The sequence below is a fragment of the Malania oleifera genome, chromosome 9 (genome assembly GCF_029873635.1).
Source record: "Malania oleifera isolate guangnan ecotype guangnan chromosome 9, ASM2987363v1, whole genome shotgun sequence".
Taxonomy (NCBI): domain Eukaryota; kingdom Viridiplantae; phylum Streptophyta; class Magnoliopsida; order Santalales; family Ximeniaceae; genus Malania; species Malania oleifera.
In genome coordinates, this window is record NC_080425.1 from 73,947,414 (window position 1) to 73,961,810 (window position 14,397).

The 14,397-nt window shown below is 37.8% G+C and overlaps 1 protein-coding gene across 2 annotated transcripts; it reads right to left on the reverse strand.

Moving 5' to 3' along the window:
• Nucleotides 1-6,758: 6,758 nt before the first annotated feature.
• On the reverse strand, nucleotides 6,759-11,320 carry LOC131164411 (uncharacterized). 2 transcript variants are annotated; one of them, XM_058121574.1, is made up of 3 exons: nucleotides 10,972-11,320; nucleotides 10,529-10,691; nucleotides 6,759-9,918 (listed from the first exon to the last, which is right to left on the reverse strand). In XM_058121574.1, exon 3 carries the CDS (start codon nucleotides 9,855-9,857, stop codon nucleotides 6,864-6,866), a length of 2,994 nt encoding a protein of 997 aa, XP_057977557.1. In that variant the 5' UTR covers nucleotides 9,858-9,918; nucleotides 10,529-10,691; nucleotides 10,972-11,320; the 3' UTR covers nucleotides 6,759-6,863. The 2 variants fall into 2 exon arrangements, with proteins under 2 accessions (XP_057977557.1, XP_057977558.1); XM_058121575.1 differs by lacking the exon at nucleotides 10,972-11,320 and having other exon boundaries at nucleotides 10,529-10,767.
• Between the last annotated feature and the right edge of the window lie 3,077 nt (nucleotides 11,321-14,397).

Consider the following 14,397-nt stretch of genomic DNA (forward strand, 5'->3'; position numbering starts at 1 on the left):
TCAATTTGAAACATCCACCCCTCAAGAAATGCCAACAAAGGGTAGGTGTGGCTGCTTCTTTGAACAAAAAGAGACAGTGAAATGTTAGGAGCTCAACGCTAACATTTGCAAGGCAGCCATGTTCAACTTAAGACAAACAGCAGCAAGGCAGACAAGAACAGCGGCTGGCGATGGCAGTCTGGTCATTGGTGAGCCTCCTTGAGGGTGTATGGTTGAAGGGTGATGCCAATTGATCAAACAGTATAAGCATGAGGAAGACAAATGGAGCTCCAGTTGGAGAAGGCATGGGTTGTCTGTTGCCATGGCAGGCTGCATAACAGGCAGCAGTGTCTGGCGAAGTAGAAGAGAGCATCTAGAGGCAGGAGGTGATGACTTTTGCAGGTTTTCAGCGGCTGGCTGAAAGCGTCTGAAAACAGAATGACTTTTCTGTATTTCTTGTATTCAATTGTACAACCCAATTTACAATATATATACTACAATCGAAAGTTCTAAGTATAAAAAGAATCTCCTAACCTAATCACTCTCAATAATATACAATCTTCTATTTTTACATACTTTCCTAATTTACTCAAGATACACGAAGATACTCGGAATTTCTACACTCCCCCTCAAGTTGGATCATAGTTATTGATCATATCCAACTTGCCAATGAAATCGTCAAAGCTCTGTCGGGCTAACCCTTCAGTAAAGATGTCTGCAGTTTGTCCCTTGGTAGGTACATACGCCATACACAGATGGTTCCTTCTTCAATCTTCTCTTTGATAAAATGTCGGTCCACTTCTACATGCTTAGTCCAGTCATGTTGAACTGAATTGAGAGAGATACTGATGACTGCTTTGTTGTCATGATAGAGTTTGATAGGGAATTTCACCAAGAGTTTCCATAACCACAGTCCTTCACATATCACTTGTGCAACTACCTTGAATTCAGCTTCAGCACTGCTTCGAGCCACTACATTTTGTTTTTTGCTCCTCCAAGTTACCAAATTTCCCCATACAAAGGTGCAATATCCGATGGTGGACCTTCTATCTTCCGCTGATCTTGCCCAATCCAGAGAACCCTTAAGGTACCTATGATCTTATACACAGCATCTAAATGAGTCTTTTTCGGTGAATGCATGTGTTGACTTACCACACTTACCGCAAATGCAATGTCGGGTCTGGTGTGCGATAAGTAAATTAGTTTACCAACCAATCTCTGATACCTTTCCTTTTTACGGCTTCAATCGGGGTTTCACTAGGTTTGCATTCAAGCATGCTAATTTTGGTTAGGAGATCAAGGATATACTTTCACTGAGAGACACTGATACCCTTTTTTGATCTAGCAACTTCCATTCTTAAGAAGTACTGCATTTGTCCCAGGTCTTTAACTTCAAACTCAGCAGCTAGGACTTTCTTTAATCTTTCCATCTCCATTGTATCATCTCCAGTTAGCATTATATCATCAACATACACTATCAGAATTGTCCTTTTACCGCTTTCAGACTGTTGGAAGAACATAGTGTGATCTGATTGCCCTAGTCGATATCCCTGATTCATTATCACTTTCGCAAATCTGTCAAACCATGCTCTAGGAGATTACTTGAGTCCATACAAGGACTTCTTGAGTTTACATACTCCGTTTTCTTCACCTTTCTTACTGAAACCTTGTGGTATAGTCATGTAAACTTCTTCTTCTAACTCGCCATTTAGAAATACATTCTTAATATCGAGTTGCTGTAGTGGCCAATCTAAGTTAGCTACCAAGGACAGGAGGACCCGAACTATGTTCAATTTTACCACTGGTGCAAATGTCTCTATGTAGTCAATGTCATAGGTCCGTGTAAACTCTTTTGCAACGAGTCGGGTTTTATATCGTTCAACTGTCCCATCAACTTTATATTTTACTATGAACACCCATTTGCAACCTATTGGCTTCTTTCCTCTCGGCAAATTTATAACATCCCAAGTTCCATTTTTTTCCAGGGCCCACATTTCCTCCATGACAGCCTCCCTCCATTCAGGAATTTCTAGGGCTTCCTGAATATTCTTTGGAATTTTCATCCTGTCAAGGTTAGAGGTAAAAGCACAATATCCTGTAGATAGAGTGTTATAAGACATGTATTTGACCAGGGATATAGAGTACATGGCCTAGTTTGTTTTTTGACTGCAATGAGTAAATTGATGTCATCAGGTGCAGAATTATCAGAAGGAAGCTCATGGCCATCTGTTACCTAATTGGGACTGGGCGTGGACTCAAGATTGCTCGGAGCTATCACCAGTTCCAACTCTCTTGGTGCCTCAGGTATGAGATTCTCCTTGTACTTTGTTTTTGGTTTTCTTGAGTTAACAAGTATTTCCTTATTATTTTGTTTTTTGCATCTCTCCCTGAGTTTAAGTGATCGTTTGCACATGACAGGTCAAGAAATGATGCAATGGGAGACTCAAGAAATGATACAATGGGAGACTCAATAGATGGCACAGAATGATCAGTAAAGAAATCAAAGAACCGATCTTCACTCCACTTCTCCCCCTGAAGAGAGGGCTTTGGGAAATAAAGAGTGATTTCAAAAAACATGACATCAAGGCGACAATTTTTTTGCTACAGGATCATAACATTTGTAGCCTTTCTGAGTAGGAGAGTAATCAATAAACACGCACTTAATGGCACAAGGTTCCAATTTATCCCGATTGTGAGCATGAACATGAACAAAAGTAGTACATCCAAAGATTTTCAGAGAGAGACTAAAGTGGAGACGAGAGTTGGGAAAGCATTCCTGGAATTTCTGGAGAGGAGTGGCAAAGGAAAGAACCCAACTAGGCATTTGATTAATGAGATGTGTAGCTGTTAAAATGGCATCACCCCAAAAAACTTTTTCATATTGGTAGTTAAAATCAATGCCCAAGCCACGTCAAGAATATGTCTACTTTTACGTTCAGCAACCCCATTTTGTTCAGGGGTATCCACACAGGAACTTTGATGAATAATTTCATTTTCTTGAAGATGATGTCCCAAGATGTCATTAAAATATTTCGTGCCATTATCAGTACGTAAAATTTGAATATGAGTTTGGAATTGTGTTTGAATCATGGAGTGGAAACTGACAAAAGCATATCGGACTTCAGTTTTATCTTTCAACAAGTAATCCCAACAAATATGAGTATGGTCATCAATAAAAATAACAAACAATTTTGTACGAGTGCGATTAAGAGAGCGTGAGGGCCCCCATAAATCACTGTGAATCATAGTAAATGGGCGGGATGATTTGTATGTGGACTTTGGGAAGGAATTACGTTGGTGTTTTGCAAGCTCACAAATTTCACATTGAAAATCAGAAGACATTTTATTTGAACAGATGGAAGGAAACAAATGTCTTAAATATTGAAAATTTGGATGACCCATCCTAGAATGCCATAAAAAAATCTCACTATATCTAGAAACAAATGCAGAATCACAAAAAACAGTTTAACATTGTTCATTCATGTTTGCCTCTTCAAAGTAGTAGAGTCCCTCACACGCCTTAGCACTACCAATCGTCTTCCCCGATGATAGGTCCAGGAAAACATAATGAGAGGAAATGAATTTAGCGGAGCAATTGGAGTCTTTTGTCAACTGGCTAATGGATAACAAATTGCATGACAACTTAGGTAAATGTAGAATAGATTTTAAAGTTATAGAATCAAATATTCGAATACTTCCTTTGCCTTCAACAGATGAGAGTGATCCATCTGCAATTTTGACTTTCAAATTTCGAGCACTTGGTGAATAGGATGAGAACAAGTAATAGGAATCAATCATATGATCAGAGGCACCGAGTCAATTATCCATGGTGATTTATAACGGGATATAGTATTTAAAGCTAACAAAAAATTACCTCAGTGGGCTAAAAAACCAGTGGAGGACTGACCCGATGCTTGAATAGAGGAAAACATTTTATATAGCTGTTCTAGAATGAATGCGCCACTTGGAGTGGTATTTTTCTCGCCTTGTGATTTTTCAGCTGAATTATCGATAGTAGCCTAATAGCCACGATTTTTTTTGTTTTGTCTCGGCTTCCAATCTATAGGTTTTCCATGAATTTCCCAGCAGGTATTTTTTGAATGGCCTGGCTTGCGACAATGCTCGCACCATAGTTTCCCTTTATGTGTCTTTTTGCCCAGAGCCAGAGCCCGCAGGAGTTTTTGAAATTAGGACCGAAACCTCAGGCCCACTGTCTTTCCGGATTAGAGCTAATATTTCAAGCCCACTGTGTTCGTGCGAAACCTTCAGCATCACGTTACGGCAACTCTCCTCACGCCTCACCTCTGCAAAGACCTCTCGAGTCGAAGGCAGGGGGCGCCGGCCAAGGATCCTTCCTCGCACATCGTCCAAGTCGCAATTGAGGCCTACCAAGAACTCAAAGACTCGTTCATTCTCGAGTCGCCTCTTGTAGCATATACTGTCACCGCCCACTCTTCATCGACGCTTAGGTCAAGCTCCAGTCAGAGAGTGGTCATTTCCATGAAGTAATCGGTGACATCCCTCTCCCCTTGCCGCAGCTGCCACAGTCGAGTCTTAATCTCGAAGATCTGGGGGTAGCTTTCGGCATCAGAGTACGTCTCGCAAACAGCATCCCAGACATCCTTCGCCGTTGGTAAGAACAAGTAGATCTTGCCGATTGAGGGCTTCATTGAATTTATGAGCCACACAGTCACCATGGAATTCTCGGACTTCCATTTTTGCAGAGCAACGACGTCGGTTGTGACGGGCTTCTTCCTTTCACCGGTAAGGTATCCTAACGTTTCTTTGCCTTCAATCACAAGTTTAATGGACTGAGCCCATTCACAGAAATTTTTTCCATTCAATTTCTCCACCGAGAGTGGAAAGGCCATGTTGTCTAGCCCATGCGAACCCACGATGGAGATGGCTTCAGAGTTGCCATCGAGAGTTTCAGAGGAGCTCGACCCTCTGCTGTTGACGGCGTCGTCTACCACTGTTAGCTAAGGTTTAGAAACCCTAGCTCTGATACCATGAAAACAGAATGAATTTTTTGTATTTCTTGTATTCAATTGTACAACCCAATTTACAATATATATAATACAATCGAAAGTTCTAAGTATGGAAAGAATCTCCTAACCGAATCACTCTTAATAATATACAATCTTCTATTTTTACACACTTTCCTAATTTACTCAAGATACACGAAGATACTCGGAATTTCTACAACGTCGTGTGCTGATGGTGGTGCAGTAGACAGCATGGTGCTGTCATTGAGGAGGGTGGAACAATCGCAGCAGTATAGAGCTAGGCTGGCTCTAATACCAAGTTGATACAGGATCTCACATTCTCACTTGAACAAGGGATAAACACTAATACTCAAATTCAATTTATAACAATTAATTCTGATAAAAACTCTTGCAATCAAATATTTATAGGCCTAATATGCTTGGATAGCAAGCAAATAAAATTAGAAAACCTAAATACTTCTAGGATACATTTTTTTTTTCTAGTAAGTGAAATTCTAGAACGTACTAAATTTTTATCTGATAAGATACTATTACAAAATGCTGCAAAAAAATAGGGAAAATTCTTTAAAAAATAAATCGCATTTTTAAAATGATAAATGTCAGGAATTTGCATCAGAAGCCTTGAAGCTCATATTGCATCACCAAGCTCTCATGCTGTAAAATCTACAAATCCAATTCCTGAATTATTTTAAGTTCAATTTCTTGGTAACTTCATTTCTTTTGTTTTTTTCATTTTTTTTTTTTTTTTTTTGGGTCCATTGCAGTTTGGGAAACTCAGTTGGCTTGAGCTACATAATGGGGGCCTATCCCCTATTCCAAATCTCTCCCCACATCTTCCCAATGGCTAAACCAAAGACCACCAACATGGATGCCTCATGCTCAAACTATTGAGCTCCCTAGGTGCCACTCTAAACTCGTATGGTATCAAAAGAGTATAAACTAGCAACCAACTATCCAAGTGCCACTCATCAGAATCCACTTAAAAATTTCCAAAAATCAACCTCAGCTCATGACTGTATAACAATCTCAAAAAACAAGTAAATGCTAACAGTGCCACGTTAAAAGTCTTCATGCATAGCATAAAGCAAAAAGCATGAATCCCATATAACACAATTACGATCAGAAGAAATTTCATAGAGAACAGCAAAGCATTATGATCTCCAAAACCTAACTTGGCAGGAACATGTTATCAAGAATAGCACTTCTATAACAATACACAGCTAATTTCATTACAATCAAAAGAACATAACAGAAAATTTTTATGCACCCTCCAAGTAAATATTCACTCAAAAAAAAGTAAATAAATAAAGGATTTTGTAATGTTTGATGGTCAAGATTTCAGCAGCATTTTACAATGTTAAAACTAATCAGAAATTCTAACACAAGGAGGCCTGGATATCAAATTTGTTGAAATCATCCAACTATACTAACATTGACGCCAGATTCTGGAAGAACAGATTGAATAGTGAGTCCCAATGTCATCATACTCCTTATACAACCATGTGCAACTTTGATTAGAACCTGCTCTCTGCCCAGCTTCCAAACTTATTAATAAATTAAATATTCCAAAATTTGGCGAGGATTGGCTACAGATATCTTAATTACAGAGTCTGGGCGAAAAAAAATATGATGACAATGCACAGAAAGCATGACAATGCAACAAAGCAATCCAAGACAGGGCTAACCAAAATTTGTGTCATATTATGGTAGAAAAATGGAAAGAATTTAGATGGAAGGCCACACATTCAGCATTGTAAAATGGTAGAAAAACAGTTCAAAAATTTATCTGAAGTTTATTCCAGACCTATGTATAGTTCTACGTAAAATCTTCTTACAAGAAAATTTTAGATACCTTAAAAAAAGCAAGAAAATTATAATTTATGCGGAGTTATGAATTTGAACATTTGCGAGAAGCCTAGCGAGTTTGCTCAAAGTTTCACGAGCAGAAACAGTGGCTGGATGATCTTCACCACAGATTGAAGTTCTAATGAAAACAGCCTTCCTAATTAAATCATCTGCTATATCAAATAGCCCCCCTCTTAGCATAAGCTTAGCCCTAGTTTCCAGCACGGAGGCTCTTGAGAGTGCCAGCTCCTGCCAAAGGCAAGGATTCAACTGAGCATTAGTCTGGATGGGTCTCCAGCACAGCGATTTGTCCAACCATTTCTCAACGGGGGTGACAAATTCTTGATCTGCTGCCTCCAATGCATTTGTGCAGAGCTGGAGGAGTTCTACAGCAGCACCACAACGGGAGAATGTGATGAACGTACAGATTGCTAAAGGTAGAACCACTTCCTTTACAAAAACTAACAACTCTGACACCTTTAGCTCAACAATTACAGGATCAGCTCTGAATCCAAAGAGCAAGAAACAGGCAGTCCATAAATGTTCGGAGTGCTGGGAAATAGACCCACGACTAATGACAGCTTGAACCATGGCTTGTGCTACTCCAGTGGTTCCTTTCTTGCGAGCATAAAGTCTGATGAGTTCGTTAAAATGGATATAACCTTCCCTGGTACTAACTCTTGCAAGATTAAACCGTAACAAAATGGAAGATGCTTCTGCTTCGGATCTCTTAGTGTATGATGATACAAGGGCACAAGTTATGGAGCACAAAATCCTTTTCCATAATGGAGCACGTTGGTGTTTTGCAGGAAGTTTATGGGCAGCTATAGCTAATAAGGAAGTTGAAACTGATGCTGGCGCAAACCAACCACTTGCCAAAACCATTCTCGTTGCCAAACTCCTTGGTCCATCTGCATGATCAAATATTGAAAAGCAAACCTCAAAAAGTTGCAATAAGAAGGTGCTTGACCTCAATATATGACCTTCCCTACCATCCCACGCCAAGTCCCTCAAAGGTATGCGATTAATGGTTTCCAAGAGCCTACTTGGAGTAATTGGAAGCTCAGATAGAATTGCTCCGATGATTGCAAGACCTAAGGTTAACCTTCCAAGTTTTTCCTCAATAACCCTAAGAGCATCAACTTCTGAAAGTGGATAGTCCTTGACACTTCCTTGCATTAAAGACATTGCCTCAATGCCAGATAAGTAAGATAGTTTCAGAGGCTCCAAATTCATCACCCGAGGAAGGCGTGTTGATATTATAACATGGGTCTCCCCACCAAAACGGGGAAGAAGATCCATTATGAGTTCATGATCCCACCAGTCCTTTTCGCTTTCCAAATTATCAATCACCAACAAAAACGGAATGTTTCGCATGAATTCTTTTCGCACTCTAGAGATAGCTGCTTCTTCCTGCTCCTCAAAACTCTTTATCCTGCTTTTCCCCAGGCAATTCTCAATCCCAACATCAACCTCTAAAAAGGACCAGAGATTTAAAAAATTCTGTCGAATGTACCTGCTTTCCCCTCCCACCCACAAAACCATCTTATATCTCTGGTGACATCTGTATGCAAATTCAAGAAGAAGTTCAGTCTTGCCAATGCCTGAGTCCCCTGACACACAAGCAATACCCTTGCCATACACAATTTTCATTGCTCTTTTTCTCCTACCATGTCTTCCACCACTCTTGGACTTCAGTGGTTGATGCTGCCTTGGAGGAAATTCCGCACTTTGCATCTCAATCTCCTTTTCAGACTCCTTCCACACGACTGGTTCTTTTCCCTTCCGGCAGCCACTCACCATTTTTCGTTCCTTCTGCCTTTCCTCAAGTGAATTACTCCTCCAACCAATTGTCAAATTCTTTCGCCAGGGTCTAGCCCTGAGTTCAAAATAATCTCTTTCTGAATCTTCAGTGTCACCAAAAAGTATAAATTCCAGCTCAGACAGTTCTTTTTTCCTGCCAATGAAATTCTCATGTCGAGGAAAAGGAAACTCCTCCTTATCAGCCTTCTCTCTCCACTTTGTCAATCGCTCAACAACACTTCTCCTTCCCAGCCTAAGTGCCAGATGCGTGACAGCCCTGAATATACAATCTCTCCAGTTACCATCTTGAGCCTCCAGCTTCCACTCATCAACACGAGAAAGGCCATTAACAGCTTCTTTCCATTCTTTTTCCAATCCTCCATACAAAACCCACAGCTCGCCACCATGTTTTTCCCACAGCTCCCCCCTCTTTTCAACTATATCCCTGACAAGGCAATCACCTGGACCCAAATCAAAGAATATGGGAACCAAATTATTCTTTCCAGAGAAAAATCGCAGCTCCTCAATCGTGTGCGGATTCTTGAAAGCCTTTCTTGTCATAATTATAACTCCAAAAGAAGAAACATCCATTGCCCTCTCAACAATTCCATGCTTCTGAGAGTTCCGACACCGAGCTCTGTCAGATACAAAGCAACTCACCCCTTGAAATTCCAACTCAGCTCTGAGCCAATTAGTGAACCTCAGCAAAGAAGGTTTGCGACCATGAAAACCAATGTAGACATCATAACTTCTTAGTCTATTTGAGGAAAGTGAAGCTGAACTTGGAGTAAGAGAGGTTCCTTGGGTTCTCCAAAACTTTTTGTGCTTCCCTCTGTGCCTCAAATAACCATTGTCATGCCCACGGCTATAACTAGATGGGGTGCCGTTTGAGATGCCAGTTGAGGTGGCAGCACAATCCACCTTCTGGAGATCACTTGAAACACAAGCAACCGGGGATGTTGGAAAGTCTGACAACTTAAATCTAGTATTCCGAAGAGATTCAGGGTCTGGAATTCCTGAGCTGGAACAAATCGGATCATTTAATTGAATACCATCGCCGAGAACGTTGGACCGCACTTGTTCAGATAACTGACTCGTGGGTGACCGAGGTGAGAAGAACGGGGACTGATTTGCTGAAAAGAATGTAGAAGATGAAGAAGACAAATTCCTTGAAGTTGTGGTTGCTAACGACGCAAACCGGGAGCTTTCTTCTCTGAGATCCATATGTATATGATATCCCTTCCTTGAGAGTTTTGAACAAGCATTCCAGATACAGAGAGACCCTCTGAAATGGGAAAAAATGATATCAGTCAGTAACACAACTTCCAGAGTGGGAAAATATGGCATACATTAACTGTGAAGCTTCATGCTTCAAAGACTATCATCTCCTCCTTGTGAAACCATAATGGAAGTAAATTTTATGGAAATCACTAAAATAAGTAAAAAGAACAAAATTTGCAACTTCAAGTGCTCAGTGATGCGACTCAGTACAATAGACAGATTTTCTAGCAAAAATAGCTAAAGCCCAGGGATCAAAATTAAAGAAGAAGAAAAAAAATAGCTTTGGGTTTGAAGATGCAGAACAAAATCACTATGAAAAAAATTCACAGAACAAAACAAAAAGTATTATAAGAAATTAATTTTTGAAGTTTGGTGCTTCCAAGATCCCTGTAAACTAATTCAAGCGTGTCAAACATCTAGGAGAAGAAAATGGAAACCCACGTAGCAATTTTGAAAAACGAGAAATGGAAGCTATCTAGAAAGCTTGATGTTTAGGGCACAATAGATCTAAAGAAGCTTTCCACAATATCAATAACACATTTGATCAGGAGACCCACTTCCCAATTACGGAGAGCTAATAAAATTTTTGCTATAATTTAGATCTGGAAACTCACTTGGCTTGGAATCTGGAACATATCCTCAGAGATTCAAACTGTGTCCTTCATTTCAAGCACCCCTTTTTCTTAAAATTAAAGGCATGCACAAAATAATTTGAAAATGGGAAGCAAACCGAAATCTCTAGGTAGTCTCTGGAACTAACAGAACAAGCTAATCCGCCTGCCAAAAGAGAAATGAAGTTAAATACTTCCCAATACACACCCAAATGATATCTACAACACAAAGGTAGTCATGATTCGGAACCAGGACAGCAAGTCTTCACAGTGTGAGAGAGAGAGAAGCAGAGGAAGGTCACGTGATGAGAGACATCATTGTCCTGTCATTGTGAAATTGAACCACTCGAGTGTATTTCGATTCACAGATGCATTCAAGAAATGCCCATCAGAGAAAAGTGGACCAGTGAGAGGATTTGGTTGAAAATGAATGAAAACTGGCTCACCTTTTCGGAGAAATTCTCACGTTTCAGACCCTCAAGCTGCTGCTGCTGCTGCTCTCTCTCTCTCTCTCACACACACACACACATTTAAAAGAAGGTCGTTCCCCCGGGGATATGCAAGAGGGGATATAGGATATTGTAGGCTTAGCTGCACTTTTTTGAGTTTTGATAACTGTGCTAATGTCTGGTGATGAATCATGAAATCTTTTTGGGTTCAGACCAATGTCTCTGGCTGGTTACTGTTCCAATTGGTCAGCGGGTGGCAGTGTTGTGCCTCAAACACCACAGTGCGTAGCACCATGCCATATTGCCATACATATATTTTCCTTCTTGTAAATTGTAATGTGCCCCCCTGTTTGCCAAGTCTCAATGAATCAGCCTTAATTGTTCCATCAATGACAAATATTCCCCATAATAATGAGCAATAATTGTTTGTTTGTTTTGTTCCCTTAATTTCATCTTAATTATTGTGTTTTTGTCTTCTCACTTTTGGTATGAATGAGAAAATAGAAGAAGATTTCAAACATAACAACCCATTTTCTTTCTAGCTCTTCTTTTAGTTTCTTTTTAATTTTCATCATCATGGTTCTTCTTCTTCTTCTTTTTGTCAAATGCAAAGGTTTAAATATTTTTACAAGGTAGAATGCAAGAATGATCAATAGTTATTTATTTGGTAAAGAAGGTGTTTTAAATTGTAACATTTTTGCCCAAAGAAAAATATCTCCAGCCAAACCAGAGCGCAGCCCCAGTTGACTTCAATGATATAATGCATTTGGTCCTTTCAACTTCAGTCCAAAATGGTCTTTTGGGTGTATTTGCAGCCACATGCAAGCATGTGTAGTCACACATCAATGGACCACTTTCATCAATTCACACCCACACTCGTGAATTGTCAATGTAATTAATGATTGAAATTGTTCCAACACAGAGAATCTGAAATTTGAACTATATAAATCTTTAAAAAGACAGAAGGCTGTTAAATTCTCTCTTCCCCTGTTTTGGCATGCTCTGCTTCTTAATTTCTATTGTTTTGCAGCTAAGATGCTCTGCATTCACTGTTTTATCCTTCTAACTTCACTCTTTTAAATCAGTTTCTTTATTTTATTAGAACCTCAATGGGATTAGGTTGATTTTAAGTTATATTTATGTAAATTTAAAATACAAATAAATAAATATGAATTGTACTTTATTGATTAAATAATACAAATTTAAGTTTATAATTTTAAATTATCAAATATATGTTTAGCACTTCTAGAAACATGTCCTATAGGGTATTGGATTTAAGTCTCTTCAGAAAATGTTTATATATATATATATATATATATATATATATATATATATATATATATATTATTTACATAAAAACTCCAGCCACCAACGATCCCTTCGGACCCCCTGATGCGGCACCAAACCTACGAATCAGTTCTCGCTAAGGAGACTATAAAGGTTTTGGATGCAAAACCGATCATCTCTGGTTATGTAGTTCGGGGCTAGCCTCTGGGAAAAAAAATAAATAGAGTTAAATTTAGATTAGTGTACGTTTGGAATTGAATTACGTATAAACTCACCTTGTTTACGGAGTTTATATTTATATTTGAGCTTATTTGAAATAAAACAATATATATTATAAAACTACCCTAGATTATGCATAAACTCACAAAAATTTATATTCAATTTGAGTATGAAATTGTATTTAATTTTTTTTCAAATTCATATAAATTTAAACTTAAAATTTGAACTCCTACCATGAGTTTGAAAGCCTTTATACCAAAATTCATCAAAGTGCGCACAAATTTAAATTTAAAATTTAAAATTTATGTTCATGAACATATAATTAAATTCTAAAAATCGTATAACCTTATATTGAGAAATTTATTGCATGCTTTAGCGCATAGAAATAAAATGCAATCAATTTTTTACATAAAAAATTACACAAAATAGTGTGTAATATAATATGAACTCAAATTTTATTCAAACACGCAAAAATTATAATTAGAATTAGGGTTATAAAAGCACCCAACACAAACATTTTCTATAGAATTTTAAAAATGAGTAAGTTGGAAACATGTCTCTTCACCAACTAACAAAAACAAAACAACAAAATGACTTTCCTGATGTAACCCAAAAGTACATTTCAAAATAGATTGACCTTGGCATCCCAAAAGTGAAAGATTGGGCATGTGCCGAGCAGGGGTGTTTGGCGGGTTGGAATCCATCTGGAAAGTGTTTTCCCATTACCCATTCATAGTGAGGCCCATAGATAGCTAGCTGCCTATAATGTTTTAATAATTAAAGTCTGGGTGGCTACCTTATGTGTCAAAACAATTTTATTAATGTTCTTTTTTCTTTTTCTTTTCCCTAAGTGTTTCCTGGCTGTGGTCCGGTCCAAGGTCACTCTTGGAAGATTTTGCTAACGGCCCAATCAAAAGGCTCCACGTTGCTGGCTTGAAATGTGGTAAAATATGATTGGACATTGCTGAGCTACTTTGGGAGAGCTCTGTTATCGAGGTATTGGTCTTCAACTTTGACATGTGGGACTTGAATTATTTAAACCAGCAGAACGTGCAAGCATGATTTGAATATCATCTTAAGTAAATTATCAAAGACCAAAAATAAAATTTTATATTGAGTTTTTTTATTTTTTATTTTATATTTTTAAGGGAAAAGAGTTAGGAATAGTGTTTGGGAGCATGAATTTTTGGTTTTGAATTTAGATTTGTACGAGTTTGAAAATACCTAAACATAATTTTATATTTTATTTTATCTAAGTCCACGTAAATTCAAATCGAATGCTTGAAATTCATGCTCCCAAACATAAGAAAAGTGTTTTTTTTTTTTTCCTTTGTTTTGGAATATAGAGTTTGGATTGATTTAAAATGAAATATAATATAAATAATTTATATTATTTTTTTCAAACTCTTACAAATCACATCCAAACCACAAATTCTATACTGCCAAACATTATCTTTGTTTTGAAGATGAATTGATCTAGAAAATTGTTTTATTAAGAATTATTAATCTCTCAACCTGAAATCCCTCGTGTTAAAATTTAAAATCTCAAATATGAAAGTTTCAAAATCTCATAACTGAAATGTTGCAGTTAGGGTTTCAAGTTGCAAACTTTGAAATTCAAATTTAACATCAGTATTTAAGAAAAGAAATATACGAGGATACATTTCTTATTTCAAAAATTAATTATCGTTTACCCCAATTTTGAGTTGAAATTTTGAAGTTTCAAATATTAGCGATTTATGTTCTTTTAAAATACAACTATCTTGAACTAAAAAATTCAAAATTGTAATTTTTTTTTTTAAACTAAGATGTGGGCATCAATATTTAAAAAGAAAAATAAAATTATTTTTTATTATTTGGATAAATTAATTGGGTATATCAGTGCATGAAGGATTGGGATATATATCATATTATTAC